This window comes from Acomys minous, assembly GCF_964271855.1.
Source record: "Acomys minous genome assembly, chromosome: 5".
In the NCBI taxonomy this organism is placed as follows: domain Eukaryota; kingdom Metazoa; phylum Chordata; class Mammalia; order Rodentia; family Muridae; genus Acomys; species Acomys minous.
In genome coordinates this window covers 130,644,000-130,667,412 of record NC_140494.1, presented here as the reverse complement: position 1 = coordinate 130,667,412, position 23,413 = coordinate 130,644,000, and the positions used below count along the sequence as shown (strand labels likewise).

General features: G+C 43.7%; 1 protein-coding gene and 1 long non-coding RNA gene across 3 annotated transcripts; one reads left to right on the top strand and one right to left on the bottom strand.

Annotated features, from left to right (window-relative positions):
• The first annotated feature begins 2,504 nt into the window (after positions 1 to 2,504).
• Positions 2,505 to 9,965, top strand: POLR2M (RNA polymerase II subunit M). 2 transcript variants are annotated; one of them, XM_084782754.1, is made up of 4 exons: positions 2,505 to 2,772; positions 4,506 to 5,144; positions 7,094 to 7,298; positions 8,876 to 9,965. In XM_084782754.1, exons 1-4 carry the CDS (start codon positions 2,660 to 2,662, stop codon positions 9,017 to 9,019), a joined length of 1,101 nt encoding a protein of 366 aa, XP_084638880.1. In that variant the 5' UTR covers positions 2,505 to 2,659; the 3' UTR covers positions 9,020 to 9,965. The 2 variants fall into 2 exon arrangements, with proteins under 2 accessions (XP_084638880.1, XP_084638879.1); XM_084782753.1 differs by lacking the exon at positions 2,505 to 2,772 and adding an exon at positions 3,102 to 3,724.
• On the bottom strand, positions 9,294 to 18,305 carry LOC311598007. The gene is made up of 2 exons (XR_014779434.1): positions 12,797 to 18,305; positions 9,294 to 12,756 (listed from the first exon to the last, which is right to left on the bottom strand). It is a non-coding gene; the product is annotated as an uncharacterized lncRNA (long non-coding RNA).
• Between the last annotated feature and the right edge of the window lie 5,108 nt (positions 18,306 to 23,413).

Here is a 23,413-nt window from a genome sequence, read left to right as displayed (position 1 = left end):
TTAACCCAATCTAAAACTCCCTCACAAACATACTCAGAAGTTTGTGTAAAGCCTGTGAAGTTGACAATATTAACTGTTGCAATAGCCTAAAAATGTTTAGTGCAAGTTCTGTGATATTTCTCAAGTGTGTCCAAGCCAGGGCACTTGAGCAGAAGGGCTAGTGGTTAAAATTTTAAAAGCAAAATGAAACAAAAATAAGCTGGTGAGGAAGAGCTGGAAGAACTGGAGCTCATGAGCATTGCCTGTGGAGTGAAAAATGATAGGGACACTTTGTAAACAGTTTGGCGGCTTCTCAGAAGTTAAACATTCACCTATCCCATGGCTTCTTAAGAAGTTAAACATTCATTTGAGGCAGGGTAGGAGATGGAGATGGGGCCACAGGAAGGGAAAGGATCCCTCACCCCAGAGTCTGGTTGAAGTCTCTTGCCAGCTGGGAAGGAAGAATTCTAGCACATCTGCTGCAAAGGCTGGCAGCAGAGATATTCTTTCACACAGACTTTATGTTAAGATAGCAGTGAACCGGGCTTAAGTCCTGGATGTGGTCCACCTTGAGCAAGTCCTCATTCCTTCCCTAGATGTTTTCTGTAAATCTCAATAAGACTGTTAACTCTGTTTACAGTGAAGGTGTTCTACCTTCCTGCACCCCTCTGATCTATATTTTTACGTTATCAATTATAACTTTGTCAGTATACGTAATGGAGTACAGTAAGGAAACTGCCAACATGACCAATCCATTATTAGGGGCAAGATTTTTATTGTGAAGTATAGGGAAAAACTATCCAGAGGCATCTGGAAAAGTCCAGAGCAGAGACAAAAAGCAGACTGTACATGGTCAGGGTTAGGGATGCAGGAAAGGGGGAGAGAGTAAAGGAAATAATAAGAGATAGGTCATAGTGAGAGAGCATGAGAGAAGGATGGAGTGGACAGATCGCGCTGATGGGTAGCTGTAAGAGGGTACTCCTTCTGGAGATGGTAAACCCATCTCACAAGTTCTTGGAGAATGTTGGGTTTTATCTAACCACCACAAAGCCTTCTATAGTCCAGACTGAGTCCACTTCCTGAGACCTAACAGTAGGAGCCACACCATGTGGTCTCTTTTAGATTTCTTATCTATGCTTCAAAGATAATTGCTTCAAACCACATCAAGTGTTAATACTGTAGAAACAATTGAGAGCCCCATGTCCACACCTGGGTACATTATAAATTCCATCTGAGCACCTCTCTGTCTCTTTCTTAACACTCCTAATTAAGCCTATATTAAAATATTTTTATTAGATGTCTACTCTGCTAGTCCTGAATATTTTATGCATTGAAGTGACAAACCCTGGTTTGGACTGAGTTGAAGTCCCTAAAAGATTAGGAGAACTTCTCAGGCTGTGAAGGCAACAGAGGAGAGCTGTCTTTCCTTCCTGTTCCCTTTGAGAATATGACCTAATAAGACTTCTCTTAGGAGAAATGAAAGTTTATGTGACATGAACACCTATATAAAAATGTTGACAGTGACTTGCTTTGTGATCATTAATAACTGAAAACAAAACTGTGCTTCGGCATAAACAAACTCACACAATGAACTACTACTTAGCAATATAGAAGAACAGTGACATGGATGAACCTTAAGACCATTACACTAAATATTATCAAAGCCAGGCTCAGAAACTGTCAAACTGTTTTCCAAAGAGGTGGTACTATTTTGCACCCCTTGCCCTCCTATTAGCAATCTTTAAGAATCTCAGTTACTCTTTATTTTTTCCCAACAGTTTACTCAGTCTTTCTAATTTCTGATATTCTGACTTGCCCAAATACCCAAACCTTGTTTTGAGACAAGGTCTCACTATGTAGTTTTGACAGGTCTCAAACTCACTGTGTAGATTAGGCTGGTCTTGAAATCAGAGTCAGCCTGCCTCTGCCTCCCAAGTGCCGGGATGAAAGGCGTACACCACCACACCTGGCTCTATTGTGTGTTTCTAATGTGCATTTTTAATAGCTAGTTATATTGGTCATTCGTTACTTTTTAAAGATTTATTTTATTATGTTTAAATTGTGATTGTGTGTGTGTGTGTGTGTGTGTGTGTGTGTGTGTGCCCATGTGTTCACAGGTGCAGGTGCCTGCAGAAGACAGAGCTGCAGTTAAAGGCATTTGTGAGCTACTCCGAGGGGTGCTGGTACCCAAACTCTGGCCCTCTGCAAGAGCAGTACGTACTCTTAACCACTGAGCCATCTCTCCAGCCCCGTGTCATTTATTTTTACTGTGACTATTGTTCATTCGGCAGTTAGTGTAAAATGTTTGACATTCTATTATACTTCCGCCATATTTTATTTATTAATAGTGAGTCTCTCACCTGGGTGTCCTATATTTCCCTAAAGCGCAGGCGAAAAGCCAGGAAAGCAAAGGACTCAATAGAGAAAGCCCGCCAAACCCGGGCACTTCTGCGGTGATGTAACTTCCGCCCCTGCGCGCTTCCTCGGGCGCCCCCTGCTCCTGGCCCTGTCCGTTTCCGGCATTTCAATAAAACTCTGTTCGGCTAGAAGAAGCCCTGCTCTTCCGGGAAAATGGCGACTCCCGCTCGCGCGCCTGAGTCGCCGCCGGCCGCGGAGCCTGCGCCCGCCGTGGGCCCCGCCGGGGAACCCTGCCCGCCGCGCCAGCCGCAGCCCGTGCACAATGTGCTCGCTGCCCCGCGGCTTCGAGCCCCCAGCTCCCGAGGACTTGGGGCGGCAGAGTTCGGCGGAGCTGCGGGAGAGGTTGAGGCGCCAGGAGAGACTTTTGCGCAACGGGTAAGCGGTGGCCGGGGGGTCGCGGGGCAGGGATCGGGGAACCGGGCTGCGGGGCTCGGGGCTCGGCGCAGGCCTCTCGCTCCCCGCCGCGGCCTCCCGCGCGAAGGTGACCTTGCGTGCTCCGGCCTCCGGGCCAGGCCCGTTCTGCGCGCGGCATGGCTCCGTGCTGCCCGGCCCTCCCTGGGCAGCCGCGCCTGCTGGGTTCCATGTTCTCACTACGGCTTTGAGAGTCCGTGCGCCAAATCCTCGTGAGCAGAACGTGTTCATTTCCTCTTCTCCGTCTAACGCTGCTCTCTTGACTGAACCGTGGGAGGTGGGAAGAGCGAGCTTTACAGGGTGGCTAATTGGGCCTACAAAGTTTCGCTCACCCGTATTAGTGAGAATGATAGCTAATTCTTAAAGGCAGCGTTGTTTAGGAACCGGATTGAAAGAATGAGAAGCAGAAGACACCGAGAAGATATTTTCTGAGAGATTTTTAACAAGGCTCGGGAGGGGGGTGAGCTATGAAAGCAATCGAGGGACTGGGAAAACAACTACTGGTGGAATAATTTGGAGACTAATGTGTGTTAATAGTTAACAGGTGGTTGAGATTTCTGTGGAGCCACAAAGGATAATGGGAAAACTGGGAAAGAGAATGGATTCGAGGTTAATTTTTTATTGAGAGGAATAATAGCAGGCATTTTGTTAATCAAAAGCCAGCTGATTAAAAACCTGAGGAATGGGCACCAGGCTCAGGAGAAAGACGGCTGGAAAAGTAGAGGAGGCGCAATTGCAGAGGTATTAAAATTGTTGAAAATGTGCGAATGGATGAGGCGTCGGCAAGAGACGCCCCAAGGGTTAGGCACCTTCTCATTTGTTATGTAACCAAGGAAAAGAACCAGAAAGGGAATTTCTGTCACTGAGCAAAAGGAGCCAGTGACCACTTGGCATGAGGGGTTCCCACTAGAGACAGGTAAGTGATTTGACATTTCCAGAATGGCTTGTTAAGTTTAGCAATGTATTTTAAAAGAAGTCCTGGGCATCCCAAAGAGCTCCTGTTGTTGGCTCTAGAAATATTGTCAGAAGCAGCACATAATCCCATCTTCATTTGCAAGATAGTGATGGTAACCCATTATGTGACCTCGGGGAAACCTTTGACCCACTAAAGACATTCCTCAGCCCCATTAACGTTCAGAGATCATGTTTTTTAAAACGACTGGTCTTTATCATATATTTATTGTACAAGCTAAGTGTCTGTTTCCCTAAATGCTTAGGACCAGAATTTCATATTTTTAGGGGTTTTGGGGTGTGTGTGTATGTAGTTAAGGCCCAAGTCTAAACAATGATTTCAGTTCTTATACATGGCTTGCAGGTAATTTTATACTATGTTCTTTATAGCTTGGGCTTTGACTGCAACTCATCATGTGGTTGGGTGTGAAATTTTCCATGGAGGAGTCAATGTCCAGGCTTAAAGAATTTCAGAATTTAGATTAGAAAGACACAACTTTTATTCCTGAAATTCTTATTTAATGAAATAATTCCCCATTCAAAGCACTCTCTTGATTGGAGTGGTGGGTATAAAATAATTTCATTTGTTTGGTTCCTGTCTTAGCCAGATAACACTCAGATTTTTTTTTTAACTTAAAAGCCAGCTTTTCCTTGAGGATTACATTTTTCTTTTTAAATACTGTGTTTTCATGTTTAAAAATATTGCTGTAATGTGTACATGTTGGTTTCTTTTTTCCACTCAACAGAAAATTCATTTGCAAATTGCCCGACAAAGGTAAAAAGATCTCAGACACCATCGCCAAACTGAAAGCAGCCATTGCAGAACGTGAAGAGGTTGGAGGGAGAAGTGAACTTTTTAACCCTGTTAGTGTAGACTGTAAGCTAAGGCAAAGAGCAACCACAAGAGTTGATACTGACATAGACAAGGCCCAGAATTCTGACCTGATGCTTGATACTTCGTCATTAGTTCCTGAATGTTCCTCTGTAGATATTAAATCCTCTAAAGCAACCTCAGAAACCCCGGGACCTGCACATCTCACTCACGGAGGGAAGGAGGAGACTTTGGAGTCTGCCTGTCCAGTGAGCGCAGGCCCAGCTCCCAGCAGCAGAGCCAGGGCACCCTCGTCTGAAGTGAACCAACATCTTGCCCAGCGCCCTGTTACAAGTCAAGCAGAAGATACTACCAGCAGCATTGACAGTCTGTTTATCACTAAATTGCAAAAGATCACAATCTCAGACCAGACTAAACCCCCAGAAGAAAACACCAGCGCTGACGACCTTCCAGGGCTCCAGAGCGAGACTCCTAAGAAGCCGCATTACATGGAAGTGCTAGAAATGCGAGCCAGAAACCCAGTGCCCGCTCCTCACAAGTTTAAGACCAATGTGTAAGTGTCATGGGAATAAGCAACAAGCTTGTCCTGAGAATGTGTGTGTGGCTCAAAGAGTTCAAACATGTGATATCAGCTCATCAGTTCAGTGAGCAGACTGAAAATAGACCAGAGTGGCTGGCATGGAGAACAGCTTTTGACAAATGTGTTAGTTTTGAAGGCGAGTCATTGAAAGAGTTTAAAATAGCAGATGGGAGTAGTGTGTTTTTCAGGATACTTAGCCGATATTTCATAATAAACACAGAGTGGGAGGGCAAATGTATCATGACTTTTTCAGTACATTTGCTAGTGTGCAGCTCCCCCTCAATTGCTGTATAAGCCGAAAGAAGCAGCTGCAGGAGCTAATGGGCTATTCAGCAGGAAGAAAATAAAGCAAAACAAAACTGCTCCTTACAAGTAGGCTGCAGAGCTGTGGGGACACAGTGAGGACTCTGCTCTAGAGGGGCACTCAGGGCTTCCACACTTAGAAGAAGGGTTAAACTAGATACTGGCAGTTTACGGGGAAGGGAGGCTAAAAGGAGTTTTAGATAGCATAATTAAAATAGATTTTGGGAGAAATGGGGGTGTGGAATCTTGCTTTTGAGTTATTGGCTTTGATGTTTCTGAGGTCACCTGGGCATTAAGGAGAAAAGAATTGTCTTTGTAGCAGTTAGGCCAACTATGCCAGGGTCGTCAGGGTTGTCATCTTTACATAGGTGACAACATGGCTAGTCCTTTCTTAGGAAAACAGAAAGCTTTAGAAGACCCACATCAATGTTTGCTGTTGCAGAGACTTAAACCTACTCCAGTAATGATGACAATTTTAACCTTAAATGCTTCTGTTTACAAAACCAGATTATAGTACATTAGCTTTTAGCTAGAGAGGGAACCTTTAGTAAAGGCATCTGGATGAAGGGGTCTCATCCTCTGTGCAGTGTGGTGTCTGTCTCACTTCTAAGATGTTACATTACAAAACCAGGAGTGTGTCCGAAAGAGTAGTGAGGAGTGAGCAGTGAGGGCCACCAGGATTAGTAAGTGTGAGAGAGAAAAGGCAAGCCTGTGCACAGGAGAGGCCACATCCGACCACAGACATGTGGCGTTAGGCTTATGGGTAAGTGGAGCTTTGAGCACATAGTGAGATAAACAGTGGTTCTCAGCCCCCTTTTTTAGGGGTCACATGTCATATCTGCACATTAGATATTTACATTATGATTCCTAACAGTAGCAAAATTATAGTTAGGAAGTAGCAATCAAAATAAATTTTATGGTTGGGGGTTTCCACAGCATGAGGAACTAAATTGAAGGGTCACAGTATTAGAAAGGTTTAGAACCGCTGTGCTAGTTCTCTGACCTTTTTCATACTCTTTTTGATTTTGTATACTATCTGGACACTGGAGAGTGCCTCATCTGCTCATGGCTTAGCAGAACTTGATACATGTCTGGTCAGTTAGCTATGAACCAGGATCACTTGGCTGTTGAGTGACACCAGGTTCATTTACAAAGTAGAGTGCCAGTCTCTTCTGAGACACCTTCGTGAAATTAATAGTAACACTGTGTCATACACCATCTCCTGTCTATGACCTACATGATGTATCCTTGATCTCACTGTTAGCTTCTTTGAAGGAGAAGGTTCTCATCTCTGGGGCTAGAATTGTCATTTCCTCCCCTAGCCTCAGCTGCCATCTTCCCTTTCCTTCAGAACTGGAGAGTCTGATGGTGTCTTATGTCACAGTCCACTGAGACAGTACTTACTTCATTCGGGCATTAAGTTCTTTTACAAATGTTCTCTGAGTGAACAGGATGAGTTTCAGGTGTGAGGAAGAAGGGCATGCACCCTTGTATATGCACCCACTGTCAGCAGTGAACATGGGCAGCCTGCCTTCTGGTTAACTAGAAGCAGAAGGAGCCTGGGTTAGAGGCTGACTTTGTGCCTGCGTGTGGTTTGATAATGCTTGCTTTTCCTTCAGGTTACCCACACAACAGAGTGACTCACCAAGTCATCGTCAGAGGGGTGAGTCTCCTGCCTCCTCAGAAGAGCGGCGTCTCAGGGCCAGGCAGCATCTTGATGACATCACAGCAGCACGCCTCCTTCCGCTCCACCACCTGCCTGCACAGCTGCTGTCTATAGAAGAGTCGCTGGCCCTGCAGAAAGAGCAGAAGCAGAGTTACGAGGTAATGCTGGGGTCTTGGAATTTTCTTGTTGGTGTGTTGGCTGCTGCTTTAAGAGTCAGAGTTTACAGAGTTTATAGGAGAATCAGATTCTAGAGATGTGGTGGCTGAGGCTGTTAACTTTTAGACATGTGCCACTAGTTTTCAGTCACAAAATTACTAGAACTATAGAAAACCTCAGTAGTGATTCACTAATAGATTTGGGGAGAGGATCGGAGTGATGATCACGCTGCTGCTGCTGCTGCTGCGACACCATATGCTTCTCTTCCATGTGGCAGCTTCTTGGTGGTAAGACTTCACTCAGGAACTGGGTCTTAATCAGTTCAGTTGTATATAGCACTGTGCTTTGCAGAGCATTTTTTAAAATGTATATTGACCAGGTGTGGGGGCACATACTTTTAATCCTAGCACTTTAATTCTAGCAGTTGGGAGGTAAAGGCAGGTAGATCTCCGAGTTTGAGGCTAGCCTGGTCTACACAACAAGTTCTAGGCCAGCCAGAGTTATATATAGTGAGATCCTATCTATAAATAAAATAGATAATAGTGTTCAGACTAGCAGGATGAGAGAAGTAAGTGTGAGGACCCTTGGGAGAATACGGGAAGATTAGTTATGCCTAGTTCATAGCACTGAGCCTCTGGGAAAACAGCATCCCCTTCCTCCTGAATTGCTTAGCTGGGTTTCAGTCAGGTGCCTGCATCTGCTTAAAGTCCAACTAGCTAGGCCTCTGCCTGGTTTTTCCTGAGGACTCAGCTTGCATGGGCTGGTCTCTATGGCCCTTTGTGTTTGCATTGGACTTAACATCAAATTCAGCTGCTGTGCTGGAGGAGTGACCTTTGAATTGTCTCTGTTTGTTTTGTTTTGATGTTTTGTTTTCAATACTTGTCGAGACATTTTAGGTCTTGAAGTGAGTGTTGCCTTGACAGAATAGTAGTAGTAGATACCAGTTATGCCTACCTATAATATTTATGGGCTGAGAGGAGGACTTGCTAAAGTTCAGGAGTGTCAGGGGTGGAAAAAGTGAATCAGAGATGAGCCCTGAAGCCTGTCTGCGGTTTTTGGAAAAGTCCTTATGGGTGGAAAAGTCCACTGCCAGTCTGGAATTTACTTGGACTTTTTTGAGTATTAATTTCTGTAAGACTTACTTAGCGAGGAGCAGTCAGCATTAATGTCTTGGCTCTTTTTGTGCCATTGAGGTGTAACCTTCAAACCTAGAAAACATGATTTAATCTAGAGAAGAAAGTCTTGTCAGTTGGAGATGTCAGCACTGTATTGGTGATTCTAACACAGCAAGTGGTTCAGTGTGTGCCGTACCTCGTGTGTCTGTTAATTGCTGTAGTACCATGCTGATTTCTCAGTTTCTTGTGCAGAGGTAAGCTGTTTGGATTGCAGCATTGCTTCCCAATGCAATTCACTAGCAACTGCAGCAGACTGACAGCCTGCCCGTGTCTGGCAAGGCACAGCTGACAACTTGTTATGTTGCCACAGACAGTGGGAGTACGTTATTTTATCTTTGGTACTGTTGAGATAGTGTAAGGGGAGCTGTGCATGCGTAACTTGGCCTTTGTTCTTTGTTTTAAAGGAGATGCAGGCAAAGCTCGCAGCACAGAAATTAGCCGAGAGACTGAATATTAAAATGCAGAGCTACAATCCAGAAGGGGAGTCTTCAGGGAGATACCGAGAAGTGAGGGACGAAGACGATGCCCAGTCCTCAGATGACTGCTGAAGATGAGCGCTGGGAGACCTCCAAAGCTGACTGACTGTTGAGCTGTTACTGTCCTCCTGTCAAACTTCCTAACAAGTATCAAGATCAGTGTCAGACTTTGCTGAGGGACAGCGTGTTTTAAAGTTACACAAAAGTAGCTACAGAGTAAGAGCCTGGTTTGTCATTGAGAAGATGATCTTCATGTGCTTGAACAGTTGAATATTCGAACATTGTGTTTGACCGTATTGTATTACAGTTTTGCAGTATGTTGTGCATTGGTCTGATAGTTTAGTATGCTAGAGCACACTTTTTCTTTACGCTAACTGCTTTTTCCTTATTCTTACTCTTATCAAATAGCATTGCTTACATCCCTTCTGGTGAAATACTTTGTTACCCCAGGCACCTACAGTGAACTAGGAAGACCTGGTTCCCTCTCTTAGATGAAGGGAGCAGACTAAAGAGTGGTAGGCGTGGGTGCATGGAGTTCCTGAGGTGCTGGATGTGAGGTGCTGTGTCAGACACTCAGAAATGTTACAGAAGGGTATATTTGCTGCTCCTGTCCTGGGGTGGCTGCTGTCTTCCTGAGTGAGGATATGGAGCCCTTTGAAGAGGTGCTGGGTAGGGGAGGGTCTGCGTTGGCTTGGTGAGCTGCTCTTGGCTTCCAGTGTCTTGAGCTCCTTGCTGTCTTGGATGATAGGTCCCTGTACTGAACACTTAGGTGTGGTAAGGAAACTGGTGTTTTTCTAAGAGTTACAGTTGAATTGTCAGTATATTGCTTTTTTTTCCTTTTTAAACCCAAAGAGGTGTTTAAAGGCTGCAGAAACCTCAGTCTCATGTATGTACACATTTGTGTTGTTTAAAATGATTATATGATCATTTCCAGCAAAGATAACAATATGTTATCAAAAAAGCCCTTTGTCTATTATGTGGAACTTGTAAAGGAGAAATAAAATACCAATCACAGCAACTTCTAGTGTTAATGGTGATATTTCCTTTGAATCTTACTTCTTTAAAAGCAATGTCCATACATGAAATTGGATAAAAACACATTTAGGTTAGATACACATATGCTAGGAAGGCCTGGGTTCCATAGTGGATCCTTCTGGCTGGGATAGGCACTTCCCATATCTCTCCCACTGAGAAAAGGCTGCTGAAAGAAGTATGTGGAACCTGGCTTTAAAACTAATAGATGATTTCAAAACAGATTGATGTTCTCTATCTGTGGAATGAACTAGCGTTTCTTGGAGGCTGGTAAAGGAGAGCTCATACACACGCATGAAGTCACAGTCAGTTAGTTCCCTGTGAGCTGATCTCTCCGTTAATAATGAGTGTTTGTACTTTGACTTTTGTACTCAGTAATACTATTCTCAGTCTGCCTTATGTTTTACAAGCATTTCCTGTATTAATGTTTCACATCTCAGCCACAATATGCTTTTCATGGCTGCTCTGTAGCTTTTTAAACAATTGCCTATTTCACTAAAGATTGTTTAGTCAGTGAATGGTGATGTGAGCAACACCTTGAAAGGTTGTCACATCTTATTTCCAGACCTTTCCTAGAAGTGAACTTGTACTATTTCATGAAGCTGGGGGTTGAACCTAGGGCCTAATACAGGCTGAGCAAGTGCTCTTTACACTGAGCTGCATCTCCAGCCTCAGTTGACTTGATTTTTGAGTCAAGGTCTCACCAAGTTGCCCAGGTTGGCTTTGAACTTGCTTTCCTCCTGCTTCAATCTCTGAGGTAGGTGGGATTACAGGCCTGTACCATCAGGCACAGCTTGAAAGTAAACTTTCTGAGTGAAAATGGCAGAGTTTATGAAGGTCTTTATATATATTATTCACTTCAGAGGTTATTTATAACCCTACTAGAAATAAACCCAATTTAAAGTTAATACTTAAAGATCTTTACAAATTAGTGAAAATGGCTACATTTAAAAATACATATTTCTTAATGAAGGTTGGGTTGGGTTTTTGCTTTGTTTATTTTTATGTGGTTCATTAGGATAATGACGGCTACTCTTTGAAGAGCTTTTTTTCTGAGAATGGCTTTATCCATATGTTTGCAATCTTTTGGAGAGTTTGCCCATTTTCCTTGGCTTATCAGTACTGATGAATGAAAAATTCCCATCCTTCCATTCTTTGTCATGCAGTTGTTTTTTAGTGGGCCATTTGCCTTTTAATATGGCTTATGATTGATTTTGGCTTTATCTAGGAGCCTGCCTTGACTTGTGTGCTTCAAAAGACTTTGGTTTTTATTGGGTCCTGTTGTGTGTCGTCCTCCTGTCCCCCATGGTCTGCCTCACTAGCTCTGTCTGTCCTGGAACTTATTACTTAGACAAGAGATACGCCCACCTCTGCCTCCTGAGTGCTGGGATTAAAGACATGTACCACCACTATGTCTGCCTTTCAACAGAATTCTTAAGGTAGCGATGGATATTTGTCTGGCTTCTAGTATCTCCTACACACACACACACACACACACACACACACACACACACCATTTTTTAAAATGTTTTTCTTTTTTTTATTTTGTTTGTGTGGTGTGCGTGTGTTCATAGAGGTGCAGGTGCCTGTGGAAGCCAGGAGAGGGCATCAGATTCCATAGAGCTGGAGGGTTAGGCAGTCGTGGGTGTTGGGAGTAGAACTGGCCTCCTTTGCAAGAACAGTAGAGGCCTTAACTGCTGAGCCATCTCTCCAGTCCCTTTGTTTTTTATAGCTAGTTTTTCACTCAGAAAAGGTTTTGATTTTTTTTTTTTTTTTGTTTGTTTCTATGCGTCAACTCTTTTAGTCTGTATAATTTTGGGGTCAAAGGGAAATGTTTGCTCCAGATGAGATTTTTTTTCTGTGGACACTGGGTGACGGAAGAGTTGCATATTACTTCTTGTACAAGGTTTAACAATTGGTTCAGTATCAGAAGCCACCATGTTTTCTGTTTTATAAAGCTGTTTTAATAGGGTAGTAAAGTCATATAAAAGTGCCTTTTATGTTTTGGGCCTATTTTTGGACTCTTAATATTTTCATACTGTTAATCATTGTGGCTGTAACTGGCATTAGTACTCAGTAGAACAAATCTTATTCTTTGAGCTTTGTGACACATAAGTTACAAGAAAGTATATAAAGTACAAGCAGTTAAATGGATAAAGTGACAGCGACAGCTGTGTGATCAAAGCAGATGCAGAGAAGCTGCTGCCAGCTCTCCATATCCTTGTGTGTGTCCCCTCTTGGTACACTCTCCTCTCCAGAGGAGTCACTGCTCTCCTGACCGTGGCAACATCGGAGTCCTGTTATTTACCATCTGTGTAGGTCCACTTGCGACTTCTGTAAAGATGCAGTCATTCTCTGTTGTTTAGGAAATTCATATCATGTAGTATTGTTGATTAATTTTCGTTGTAATTAGTATATCTTGTACTGTTTTGTTAGTATGTGGTTTCTTCTGTGACTTGACATCATTTCAGTTTGAGGTGTGGAAAGCAGTGAGACCATCTCTTTGCACATCTGAACACAGACTCACTCCAGCCCGGCTGGCCTGGAACTCACTGCATAGACTTGGCTTGAGCTCATAGAGACAGGTCTGCCTTTGCCTTCCCAAGGCTGGGATTAGAGGTGTGTGCCGCTGTGCTTGCCTCTGAACACATTTGTATAGGATGTAAACTAGGAGTGGAGTCGTTGGGTTATGGTGTCTACATGCCTCTAACATTTTATACTCTCATAACCTCTTGATGGTCTAAGAACTCCATTTGCCCACATTTGGCGTTGTCAGACTGAAGGTTATTAAGTATTCCTTGTGGCTGTATTTGTTACTTTTCTGCTGTCATGGTGGGAGACCCTGACAAAGCAGCTTTGAAGAGAGGGTTTACAGTTCCAGAAGGGATGTGTTCCATCATGGGACAGAGGCCCTGGCAGCAGGAGTGTGAGGCTGGTCAGTCATGAGTGACTCATTTTTTCCAGAAAGGCCCCACCTCCTAAAGGTTCTACACCCTCCCCAAATAGTGTCCCTAGCCTGGGACCAAACACACATGGACCATATTCAAATCACAAGGCTGGTTTTATTTTGTATTCCCCTAATTAAGAATGGCATTGAGGGATCATTACACACTTAGCTCTTTTCAGAAGTGCCTATTTGCATATTGTCCATCTTTTAAGTTGTGTTTTATTAGCTCTTTGTTTCCTTACTGTATATGCACAGATACATAGATTTTAATTTTTGGTATTCAGTCAAAGAATTTAATATTTGTGTAGTTATATTTGCTATAAATACATTTCTGTGGATTTGGGGGTATTTTATCCTTTTTTATGGTATATTGAGAAAAAAGACTTTAGATGGCAAATCTATTCAATTTTTTTTAGTGGATGTTTAAAGTTTTTTACTTTGTGTGCGTGTGTGGTTTCTTAAAATGAATCTTCCTGTCCTGAACTTAACAATTTATAGTCTTTTTAAAAAATGATTTATTTATTTGTTTTTAAAAGATTTATTTAAGTACACAGTGTTTTGCTTACATGTACACCTGCACACCAGAAGATGGCACCAGATCTCATTACAGATGATTGTGAGCCACCTTGTGGTTGTGGGAATTGAACTCAGGACCTTTGGAAGAACAGACAGCGCTCTTAACCCCTGAGCCATCTCTCTAGCCTTTAAAGATTTATTTTTATCTTATGTGTATGGGTGTTCTATCTGCATGTATGTTGACACCACATGTGTGCATTGGCCACAGAAGGCAGAAGAGGGCGTTGGTTCCTCCAGTTACTTTGCTGTTTCTGTGATAAAACACCATGACCAGGGTAGCAGAAAGAAGAATGAGCTATGATTCCGGAGAGATAAGAGCACATCATGGTGGGGAGGCAGCGTAGCATGTGGCAGGCATGGTGGCCAGAGCAGGATGCTAAGAGCTTGTATCCTTAACTGCAAGCCTGAGGCCGAGGGAACTGAACTTGGGATGAGATCATGAACACCCTAACCATGTCCTAGCAGCATACTTCCCTGAGCAAGTCCACACTTAAACCTCCTCAAACAGGGCCATGAACTGGGGACCAAGTATCCAAGTATCTGAGTTTTGGGGGACCTGTTTACTCAAACCTGCTTTCATTGTGCATGTGGAGCCACATGGTGGCCAACAAACATCTGTAACTCCAGTTCTTCTGCCTGTGCGTGGGCACATGTGTGCATGTGTGTGTACGCGTACGCGCGCGTGCATGCACGGAGAATGAGGGTGACATGTCCTCCTGTATCACATTCTACCTTATTCCTTTGAGATAGGCTCTCTCTCTCTCCCTAAATCCAGAGTTCTCATTTCTTCAGCTAGGTTGGCTCTCATTAGGTCCTTCCTGTCTCTGGCCTCCTCATTGCTGGCATTACAAGCAAGCATGGGACCACATTCAGCCTGTTACATGGTGCTGGAATCTTAATTCTGGTCCTCACATTGGGCGGCTTGCACTCTAAACACTGGGCCATCTCTCCAGCACCTTAAACGAATCTTGGGCATTCTCTCTTTATTATCATTAATCTATTTGTGTTAACAATATATTGCCTTGATTGCTGGAGCAAGACTTCTGTCTTGTTCTTCAAGTTGATTTTTTAAAAAGCTTTATTATTTTTATCTTATGTATATGAGTATTTTGCCTGCATATGCATATATGTGCCATGTATGTGCCTGGTGCTTGAGGAGGTTAGAAGAGAACATCAGATCCCATAGAATTGGAGTTAGGATGGTTGTAAACTGCCATGTCAGTGCTGGGAATTGGACCACGGTCCTCTCTAAGAGCAGGCAGTGCTTTTTAAACCAGGAAACCACCTCTCCAGCCCCTGCTTTGTTATTTTTAAATGGCTCTTTCCATTTTCATAAAAGTGCAAAAATTCAGGAATCATTTTTTGTCATGTTCCACAAACAGTGACTTGGGAATACAAACTCATTTAAAAGAAGTAAGTGACTGGCTTGTCACTAATTCTGTCTTTTTATCCCTAACATCCTGTTCTAAAGATCAGGAGATGGGATTCAGCACCATGTTGCCCACTGCAATGTAAACCACCGTTTTTGTTAGGATGCGGTTTATTTTCTGTACTTGCAATAGAAACATCAGAGTGCTGCATTTGTGTTAGTATCCACTGGTGTGCAGCTTTGGTCAAGAAGAGGTAAATGTGAAACTTTTAAAAAGTCAGATAGCGACTTAAAATTAAAAGATGGAACAAGCTTGCAACAGGCTCCATTTTTAAGTGATTACGTCAAAAAAGGAAGTAAGTACTAAAGCTTGGGCTTAATCTGAACTGCTGAAGGCACAACACTAATCTCTCTTCACGTAATAGTTGTCAATAGTACTAATTTTTCACGTTCACAGGCCTGTCTGTAATCCACACTGCATTCCCAGGGGAGCCGGGATGATCGCTGCAAGCCAAGGAAAAAGCAGATGATAGCTCGTGGGATTAACTCGCCTTCCTGTAAGGGGCGGGAGGTGATTTGTTCAGGGCCACTCAGAGGCTGCCAAGAAAGGAACCCAACACTCATGAATGTGGGGACTTAGGCTGCATTGGCGTTGCACAAATCAAGGTTGCAGCTGGCTTTGAAAGTGAATTCTAGACAAGGTCTTCTGATAACCTGAGGTCATTTGCCTTGTCTGTGACACTACAAAAAAAGTTTTCGTTCTGGATTTTTTTCAGTTTAGAATGTTTTCTTGTATGACACACGGCGTACCAGAGGTTGATGTCTTTCTCACTTTCCACCTTTTTTTTTCAGACTGTGTTTAGAGTTTCCCTATTGGGCTAGACTTTCTGGCCAGAGAGCCCCAGGATCTTCTTTCTCTCACTCAGTGGGATCACAGGCTCTGTGCCTAGCCTTTACCTAACTGCTGGGGACCTGAAGGTGCCTCAGTGGTGCTTGCTTGCCAAGCACTTTCTCAGGGGAGCTCTCTTCCCAGCCCTCGATGGTTCTTTCTTTTTAATCATTCTTTGACTAATCGTTTTGGCTACTCCTGGTATCTTTCTCTTCCCCCTTAATAATTTGCCACACAGAACATTTCAGAAGAGCATTGAGGAACAAAGTGGGTGTTGTAGACTTTGCTCAGACAACCAGGTAGACTTGACAGTTCACTCCCTGTGGGTTCCGTGGCACAGTTTGTGATGTTACAAGAAAGGAAGTTGTTAGAAAGTAGAAAGAGATTTGTCTTTGTACAGGAAAAGTTGAATGCCTGAGCTCAATAAAAGGATTATATTTCTAGCTTTTTATAGGAAGCATGAAAAATCATTTTTTTTTAAAAACACAGCAAGTCTCATTATTGACCAGCTGCCTGACAGCAGGGAGAAACTTAAAGCTATTATTTTAATTTCTGGCTAAAGTGAGGAAGCTTTGATACTGGGCCGATGAAATAAACCCCACATCGGATAATACTGAACTACAGCCAGGCCACAAATCAGACCCGATTCTAAAAGCACAGCACAAAAGCCTGGACAATTAACTATGATCTATTACTTCCCAGATAATTTTAGAAAACTGGAAGAAAAAAAAAAAGCATAAGAGAGTGAGCCACTGGAATAGCATTAGGTTATTAGATTCAGGATTTAAATACCTCTATTTCCTTTAAATACAATGGGAAGTTCAAGGCTCTCCCAACTATGAAGTCTGTAAGATGAAGTCAGCAACCCCTTATCTAATTATACGGGGTATGTTTGGGGGAACACAGTTTCATAGTGTTGCTCTTTATGGAACACTTTGAAAGCAGAAAAGTAGATGAAAGCCTTATTGTAACAATAGTAACAGTTATGACTGAAGTAGGTTAGAAAGTACCTTATGCCCAATGAAGCAAAAATGTTTTTAAGTGACCACTTCAGGAAACTTTAAATGGGAGGTTGGTAAGATGGCTGGGGTGGTGGGGTAGGTAAAGCTGATTGCCTCCAGGCATGATGACTGAACCCAAATGGTGGAGGGTGGAGGAAACACACTCCCACAAGCTGCACTCTGACCTCCACGTGGGGGTGCACACATGGATGTGTACTCTGACATGCACAAGCACACAAAGGAAGAAATAGACAGAAACCACCAAGTAAACTTTAAATTTAGTGTTGGGGTCAATTGAGAAGGGGAGGAGGTGTCTTGACACTCCACCCCTCCCTGAGCATATATAGGGAGTTAGTGGTTGCAGGAGAGGGAAAGCTCTTTTTTTTTCTTTAAATCTTAAGGTATGTAACACCATGAGCAAGGTGCTCCTAGAAGCAACCTTAGTGACAACTCACTGGGTCATAAAAAATAGACATGAAGTAGGCGAGGTTGTGATGACCCGAATGACAAATGTCCCCACAGGCTCATATATTTGAACACTTGGTCTCTGGCTGAGGATGCTGTTTGGGTGAAGTTTAGATGATGGTGCCTCAGAGGGAGTATGTCACTGAGGGGGGCAGCTTGGAGAGCCTTTACATCTCCCCACTTTCAGTGTGCTCCTTGCTTCCAGTTTGTGGTTGAAATGTGATTCCAGAATCCTGCTCCTGTTGCCACAACTGCCACTGCTGCCACACCTTCCCCACCGTGACGGACTCTGCCGGGAACTATAATGTCCAAATAAATACTTTCCTCCAAGTTGTTTTTAACAAAATCTCAATCATTTGCTTTTACTGATAAAGACTCGGGAGCCAGAAGCTGGGGTAAAAGGCTGCTGGCTCAGAAAGTGAGAGAAAGCACCCAGCTGACCTTCCTCCTCAGCTGGCATCCCAGAAGGAATCCCCCTGTCCCATGCCATTTCTCACAACCTCCTTCCAACTGAATGTCCTTCCTTTCTACTTCCTGTGCATCTCTCTATCTGTCCTCCTGACTTCCTCTCTATGTTTTTTTCTTAATAATCCTATGTTTACTTCCTGTCAATTGGTTGCTTGTTCTGCCTCTTGACCTATGGTTGACTTTATTTAATCCTCTTTACAGTATTCAAGCAGAAAGCTCTTGGATTAAAGGTGTGTGGTAGGGCTAAGAACACATAACTAGAAGCTGTTTTTTCCACTAAATAACACAATCTTGGGGTTCCCAGTGTGATCAGATATCCTGAAACACTTCTGTAAGTTGCCTTGTTCATGGTAGTTTCTCACAGCAACAGTAACTAATGCAGGAGTCTATTTGGCCAGAGGGTAGTGATAAGCAGAGGTGGGAGGTAAACAACAGGGGGCAGTGGAGGTGAATGTGATCAAACTACATTATATACATGCATGAAAATATTATAATGAAATCCATTAATATATGATAGCTTGTGCTGACAAACTATCTAGCCAATCAGTGAGCTCCAGCGTCAGTGAGAGACTCTGTCTCTAAAGTGCAGAGTGAGTGAGGAACCACTGAGTTTGACCTCTGGCCTCCATATGGACACTTGCACACACATGTACACACATAAATATGTACACATCTCACACACACGCACACGCGCGTGCGCGCACGCGTGCCCACACACACACACACACACACGCACGCACACGCACACGCACACGCACACACGAAGAGGGAGGGAGACTGGACACTCCTCAGGCTGGCACAGAAAGCCAGAATGAAGCATCTATCAGCTGGAATGTCAAGGGTGACCAGCTGCCCCCAGAAGTTTTTGGAGAGGTTAGGACTAATTCATTTAGAGCCTCCGGAAGGAGCCAGCCTGCCAACGACTGGACTTAAGGCCTTGGTACACATAGCTTTGAGGAAATACCTTTCTGCTGTTTTAAGCCACCCAGTTTGTGGTAATTTGTTATGGCAGCTCCAGGAAACTAATACAGGAAGCCAGACTCTTTTCCCGTGTCTGACCAATCACTGGATATAGAAAGCATGATCCTGGCAGGAAGCATGACCTTGAGTGAGCCAGCCTTCGTCAGCTGAAGCAGTCTCCAAAGAGGGCTGACAGGGTCTCGGTCTGGCAGCATTCCCAGAAGCTGGGGGAATGTACTCTATTCTGGAAGAGGTCTGGGCAGAAAGTAGAACAGCCACTCCTCAGTCCCCCAGTTTTCCCTATCTACACAGTGGGAATAAGACCTTTTGCACAGACAGACACCAGCAGATTAAATTACTTAACCATACAGATAGCTAGCATTTATGGGACACGTACTGGATAGGTACCAGTATGTAAATGAATTCACAAATGCAAAATGCCCAGCACATCATAGGTCTCCAGTAACAGTAGGTGCTATTTAAGGGAAGATTTCTCAGGTCACTCACCCACCAGAGCCATGACAGAATCCATATCTCCCAACTCTTGGACAGATGTTTATAACAGACCCTTCCCTATGTGTACCTATGCATGGCTTTATTTCCCAGGAATAATACTTTTATGTAGTTGAAATTTGTGCTTCACCGAAGAAATGTTATTTTGCCTCATTTATCTTAAGGGAAGACTGGAGTTGTATACAGCTCATTTGAGCTTTCTCCAGCAGACCCTGTGTGACCAAAGGCATTGATTTGTGAGACAGGCTGGGGCAGGAGGGCAGCTAGGGCTGGGCATAGCTCCCAGATGCCTGCAGCTACTTGGCCATGGGCACTCCACATCCCCAACCTCTGCTGACATGGCATTCCTGAGAAGTGGGAGAGGCCAGATCCTATCATTTTAGAGAGGACAAAGTGAAGGACAGATTAGCCAAGTTGCCCCCTTAATTATGCAGTGAGTTAGAGATGGAGGCCAGAATTGGATCCAGATTTCGGAGGTCTCAGATGGGATTTCTCATCAGGAGGCCCTGCCACATTCCTTCCCTGGGTTTCTTCCCAACTCTGGATCCCAGGGTACACACCTGGGTGGAGTTCGTGGGTGGCTGCTCTTGTGTGTCCCTGGGCTCACTGCTTCCTTTGTGTTCCACTGATAAAAAAGAAAAAGAAATTCTTCACCCTTAGAAAACAGAATAACACCAGTGAGATGCAGGTTGTTTAAATGCTCTTAAACAAGTTTATTTTGTCAAGAATTTTTGGCATGGCACATTTAGAACCAAGAAAAAAGTCTTTTTTCAGACTGGGCCTACACATTTCTTTTCAGAAGAATCTGCATATAGAAGCATTAGCTGAATTATTAATGTTAAAAGGAATTTCCTGCCTGAGCAAAACTCAGATAAAATTTACATTGACACAATCTGTCAATGTAAAACAAATTGTCAATGTAATAGGGAGGGCAGGGGCATCCAGAAATTTCCATAGGCAAATATTTCACTAGAGGATACTTTGGGAACCATGCTGTGAGTTTTCACCACAAGAAGGATAAACCCAAATTACACATGCTGTCCCAAGTTCGGTCATTAATAATCTAGGTTTTTAGGCAAAGCTAGCTTCCTAACTAGCTTCCTACTTTGAGACTGCTGTCACTGTTCACCTTGTATACATGTCCTGGTTGTGTGCTTTCAATTTTATACCATATTTGAAAAGGATGAGCAACACAAAAAACCAGTTTGTAAACTTGTTTTTATTTTATGAGTGTTTGCCTGCATGTGTGTGAACCATGTGGGTGCAGTGCCTGTAGAGGCCAGAAGATGGCAGTGGATCCTTGGAAACTGGAGTTGCAGATAGTTGTGAGGTGCTGTGTGGATGTTGGGATCTGAATCCGTGTACTCTATAAGACCACTCATCTCTCTAGCCCCAAGTTTGCAAATTTTTCCTCTAGTGGGTACCGACTGCATTGTTTCTATCTAGATCCGCTTTGGGAGATCTCCAAGGTCAGTACTGCTTAGCTATTGGCCTGTTTAGTGTCAGGGCCTCAGCCCTGTTATCTCAGCCTAGATCATCATTGCAGACAGAAGTCATTTTCTTTTTATATCATCTGGAGCTGCAGCGCTGGGTTTTGTCCAAAGAGCTTTGAATCATTCTCTCTCTCTCTCTCTCTCTCTCTCTCTCTCTCTCTCTCTCTCTCTCTCTCTCTCTCTGTCTCTGTCTCTCTCTGTCTCTCTCTCTCTGTCTCTGTCTCTCTCTGTCTCTGTCTCTCTCTCTCTCTCTCTCTCTCTCTCTCTCTCTCTCTCTCTCTCTCTCTCTCGTGTCCTGTACCCTGCCCCCATCCAGAAAGCGTCTGGATCCACAGAGGTGGGGCTGGCCTGTTACTTTGTTTGAGCCTTGAAGAGAGTGAGACCTTTGAGGCCTTCTTTAAAGCATGACACTTCATATCTGTTTGCTTAGTTTGATCCCTCCATCATGCATGCTACCTGGTTTGCTTGGTTGGCCATCCATCTATCCACCTAGCCAGTTAGCCAGCCAGCCAGCCATCCCACCTGCCCACTGGTGCTCACCAAACCTACTACATGCCGCACAAATGACTGTAAGTTTCATTCCTTTACTTCTTAAAAATTACTAGTCCCATGGAAAACACAATAGTTAGAATGTAATGCAAAGACACACTGGAAACTGGAATTCTGCTCAACTCACCTCCGAGCGCTTTTGTTCACTTTCTTCCATATGCCAAGTGCTGGAGTCATTCGAAGGTCCATATTCACAGTGCTAAGGCGTGTATCCCTGATAATGCTGTGTTATCTCAAGTGCTGGTTTTTAAAGTGTGTCCCTTAGCTATCAAAATGGCTTAGCAAGTAAAGGGCTTCCAGAACAAGTCTGGAAACTAGAGTTAGATCCTGGAACCTGCCTAAAGTTGGGAGGAGACATCCAACCTCCACACTATCCTGAGGCACACATGCCCTTACCAACAATAAAAGTTAAGGTAAGTAAAGTGTTTCACGTGAGTTCGCCCTGAAGTGGAAATGACTTTGTTAGTCAGAGAGCAAAGACAGTGCTCCCAGGCAGAGTTCTGGGCTCTTGGTTATGAACCAAGACAAAACTGAGTGGTGGAGGCAAGCAGGGTTCTAGATTAGCTCTCAGCAAGCTGAGTGCTTGGCCAAGAGAGCCAATTTCTGGAGATCTGAATTATCACTTGTTAAATGCAAAGGCTGATCCCTCAGAACAGAAATGCAGAAACAATTGGAATTTGGTGGGGAAATTCATTTGTGAAACAGCATAAATTCTGCCTTCCCACCTCTCCCAGCAGTAATTCAAAATCACAATAATATATTAGAAGGCTTGAAAACCTTGGGGATAAAGAACTCATTTAACTTTATTTAGCCCAGCACTCCACAGACCAAAATTTGCATAATAGCTATTAATATAGAAACGTTGGGCTACATGTTCAGTGGGAAGCGGATAAATGTTTATTGAGTAGCTATTGTGCGCTAAGACATTACTTCTCAGGCTAGAGTTTATGACAATTGAGTCCTGTCCTCTAGCTAACTTGCCTACAGGGTGACCCCCTTCTATCCAGGGGTGTTAATAAGCAGTATTAGTACTTTTAAACACCAGCACTAAACTTTCATTCTTACAACCAGAGATGATGGGTTGGGGGTAAGTTGGGTTTACCTCAGTTGCTCCTAGCTTCCCATGCCATCCTGCTTTAGGGGATTGCTTCAGCCAGAGGCACTGGGCTTTTTGGAGAGTTCATGCCAACTTCAGTTACTCATTTATTTATGTCTTCCTTTCTTTGGGTTTTAGGTGTTCAACAATTTAGATAAAATTCAGTTTATTTTGGGAAAGGAAAACTGGGAGTACACATTCTCACCTGGTCAGTCTCCAAACAGAATCACTTTGGTTTTTTGCAGTCTTGTACCAAGAGAAGGCACACCATAATACATCTTTAAAACGTGCTCCCAGGGCTCATATTCTGCAGTAGTCTATGGGAAGTGAGTTGGGACAGAGAGTCTGGTTTCCTTTCATTTTAAAATCATCTTCGGATTTTCAAGAGAAGACATGGAGTGGGAGAGTGAGGGGAAATTTAGCACTTGAGCAAAGGCTGTGGAATCCCATCACATGATACCAGGGGTGGGGGTGGGGTGGGGGTAGGGGGTAGAGTGGGGTGGGGGTGTGTGGTGGGGTGGGGGTGGGTAGGTTAGGTGGGTTGGGTGGGGTGGGATAGGGGTCGGTGGGGTCTGGGTCGGTGGGGTGGGGTGGGGTGGGGGGAGATTATGTATGCTCTTAGAAAACCAAGGCACTCAAAAAGGTTAGTTCTGAGCTCTTTTTCATTCTGAGACTGGTCCTATACTGCTGATGGTGATGCCTGAGTGGTGATCACTTTATCTTTGTGGAGATGCAGGGCACCCTTGGATGTCAAATCAGTAGACTAATTTTTATGCAAGCTCAGCATATTTTTTGTGCGTGTGGATCTAGGCCAGGAATTTTAATGAAAGAAAACATCAAAGATGCAGGAGAAATGAGAGTATTAGTCAGGGAAGATACACAGCGATGCTCCCTGATAACCCCTGGTATTGACATTAGAACTCTGTGGGAGCAACTTAAATAAACATCTGGACACTGCGTTTAGACATTTTCGGTGACAAACCCCAGACAGATCTTTCGACTTGCAATAATAAATATTTCAGAGGCTATATGAATCAGCCAAAAAATCCTGTTTTCAATTACTCTAGTTTTATAAGTAGAGCGTGGTTAATTATTCAAGTATAGAATT

Bases quoted from the DNA above. Each gene is read 5' to 3' on its own strand.
- POLR2M (XM_084782754.1), top strand. From the start codon at position 2,660: ATGTGCTCGCTGCCCCGCGGCTTCGAGCCCCCAGCTCCCGAGGACTTG. The intron at 5,145-7,093 runs GTAAGTGTCATG...CTTTTCCTTCAG, and splicing joins CACAAGTTTAAGACCAATGT to GTTACCCACACAACAGAGTG. The intron at 7,299-8,875 runs GTAATGCTGGGG...TTTGTTTTAAAG, and splicing joins AGCAGAAGCAGAGTTACGAG to GAGATGCAGGCAAAGCTCGC.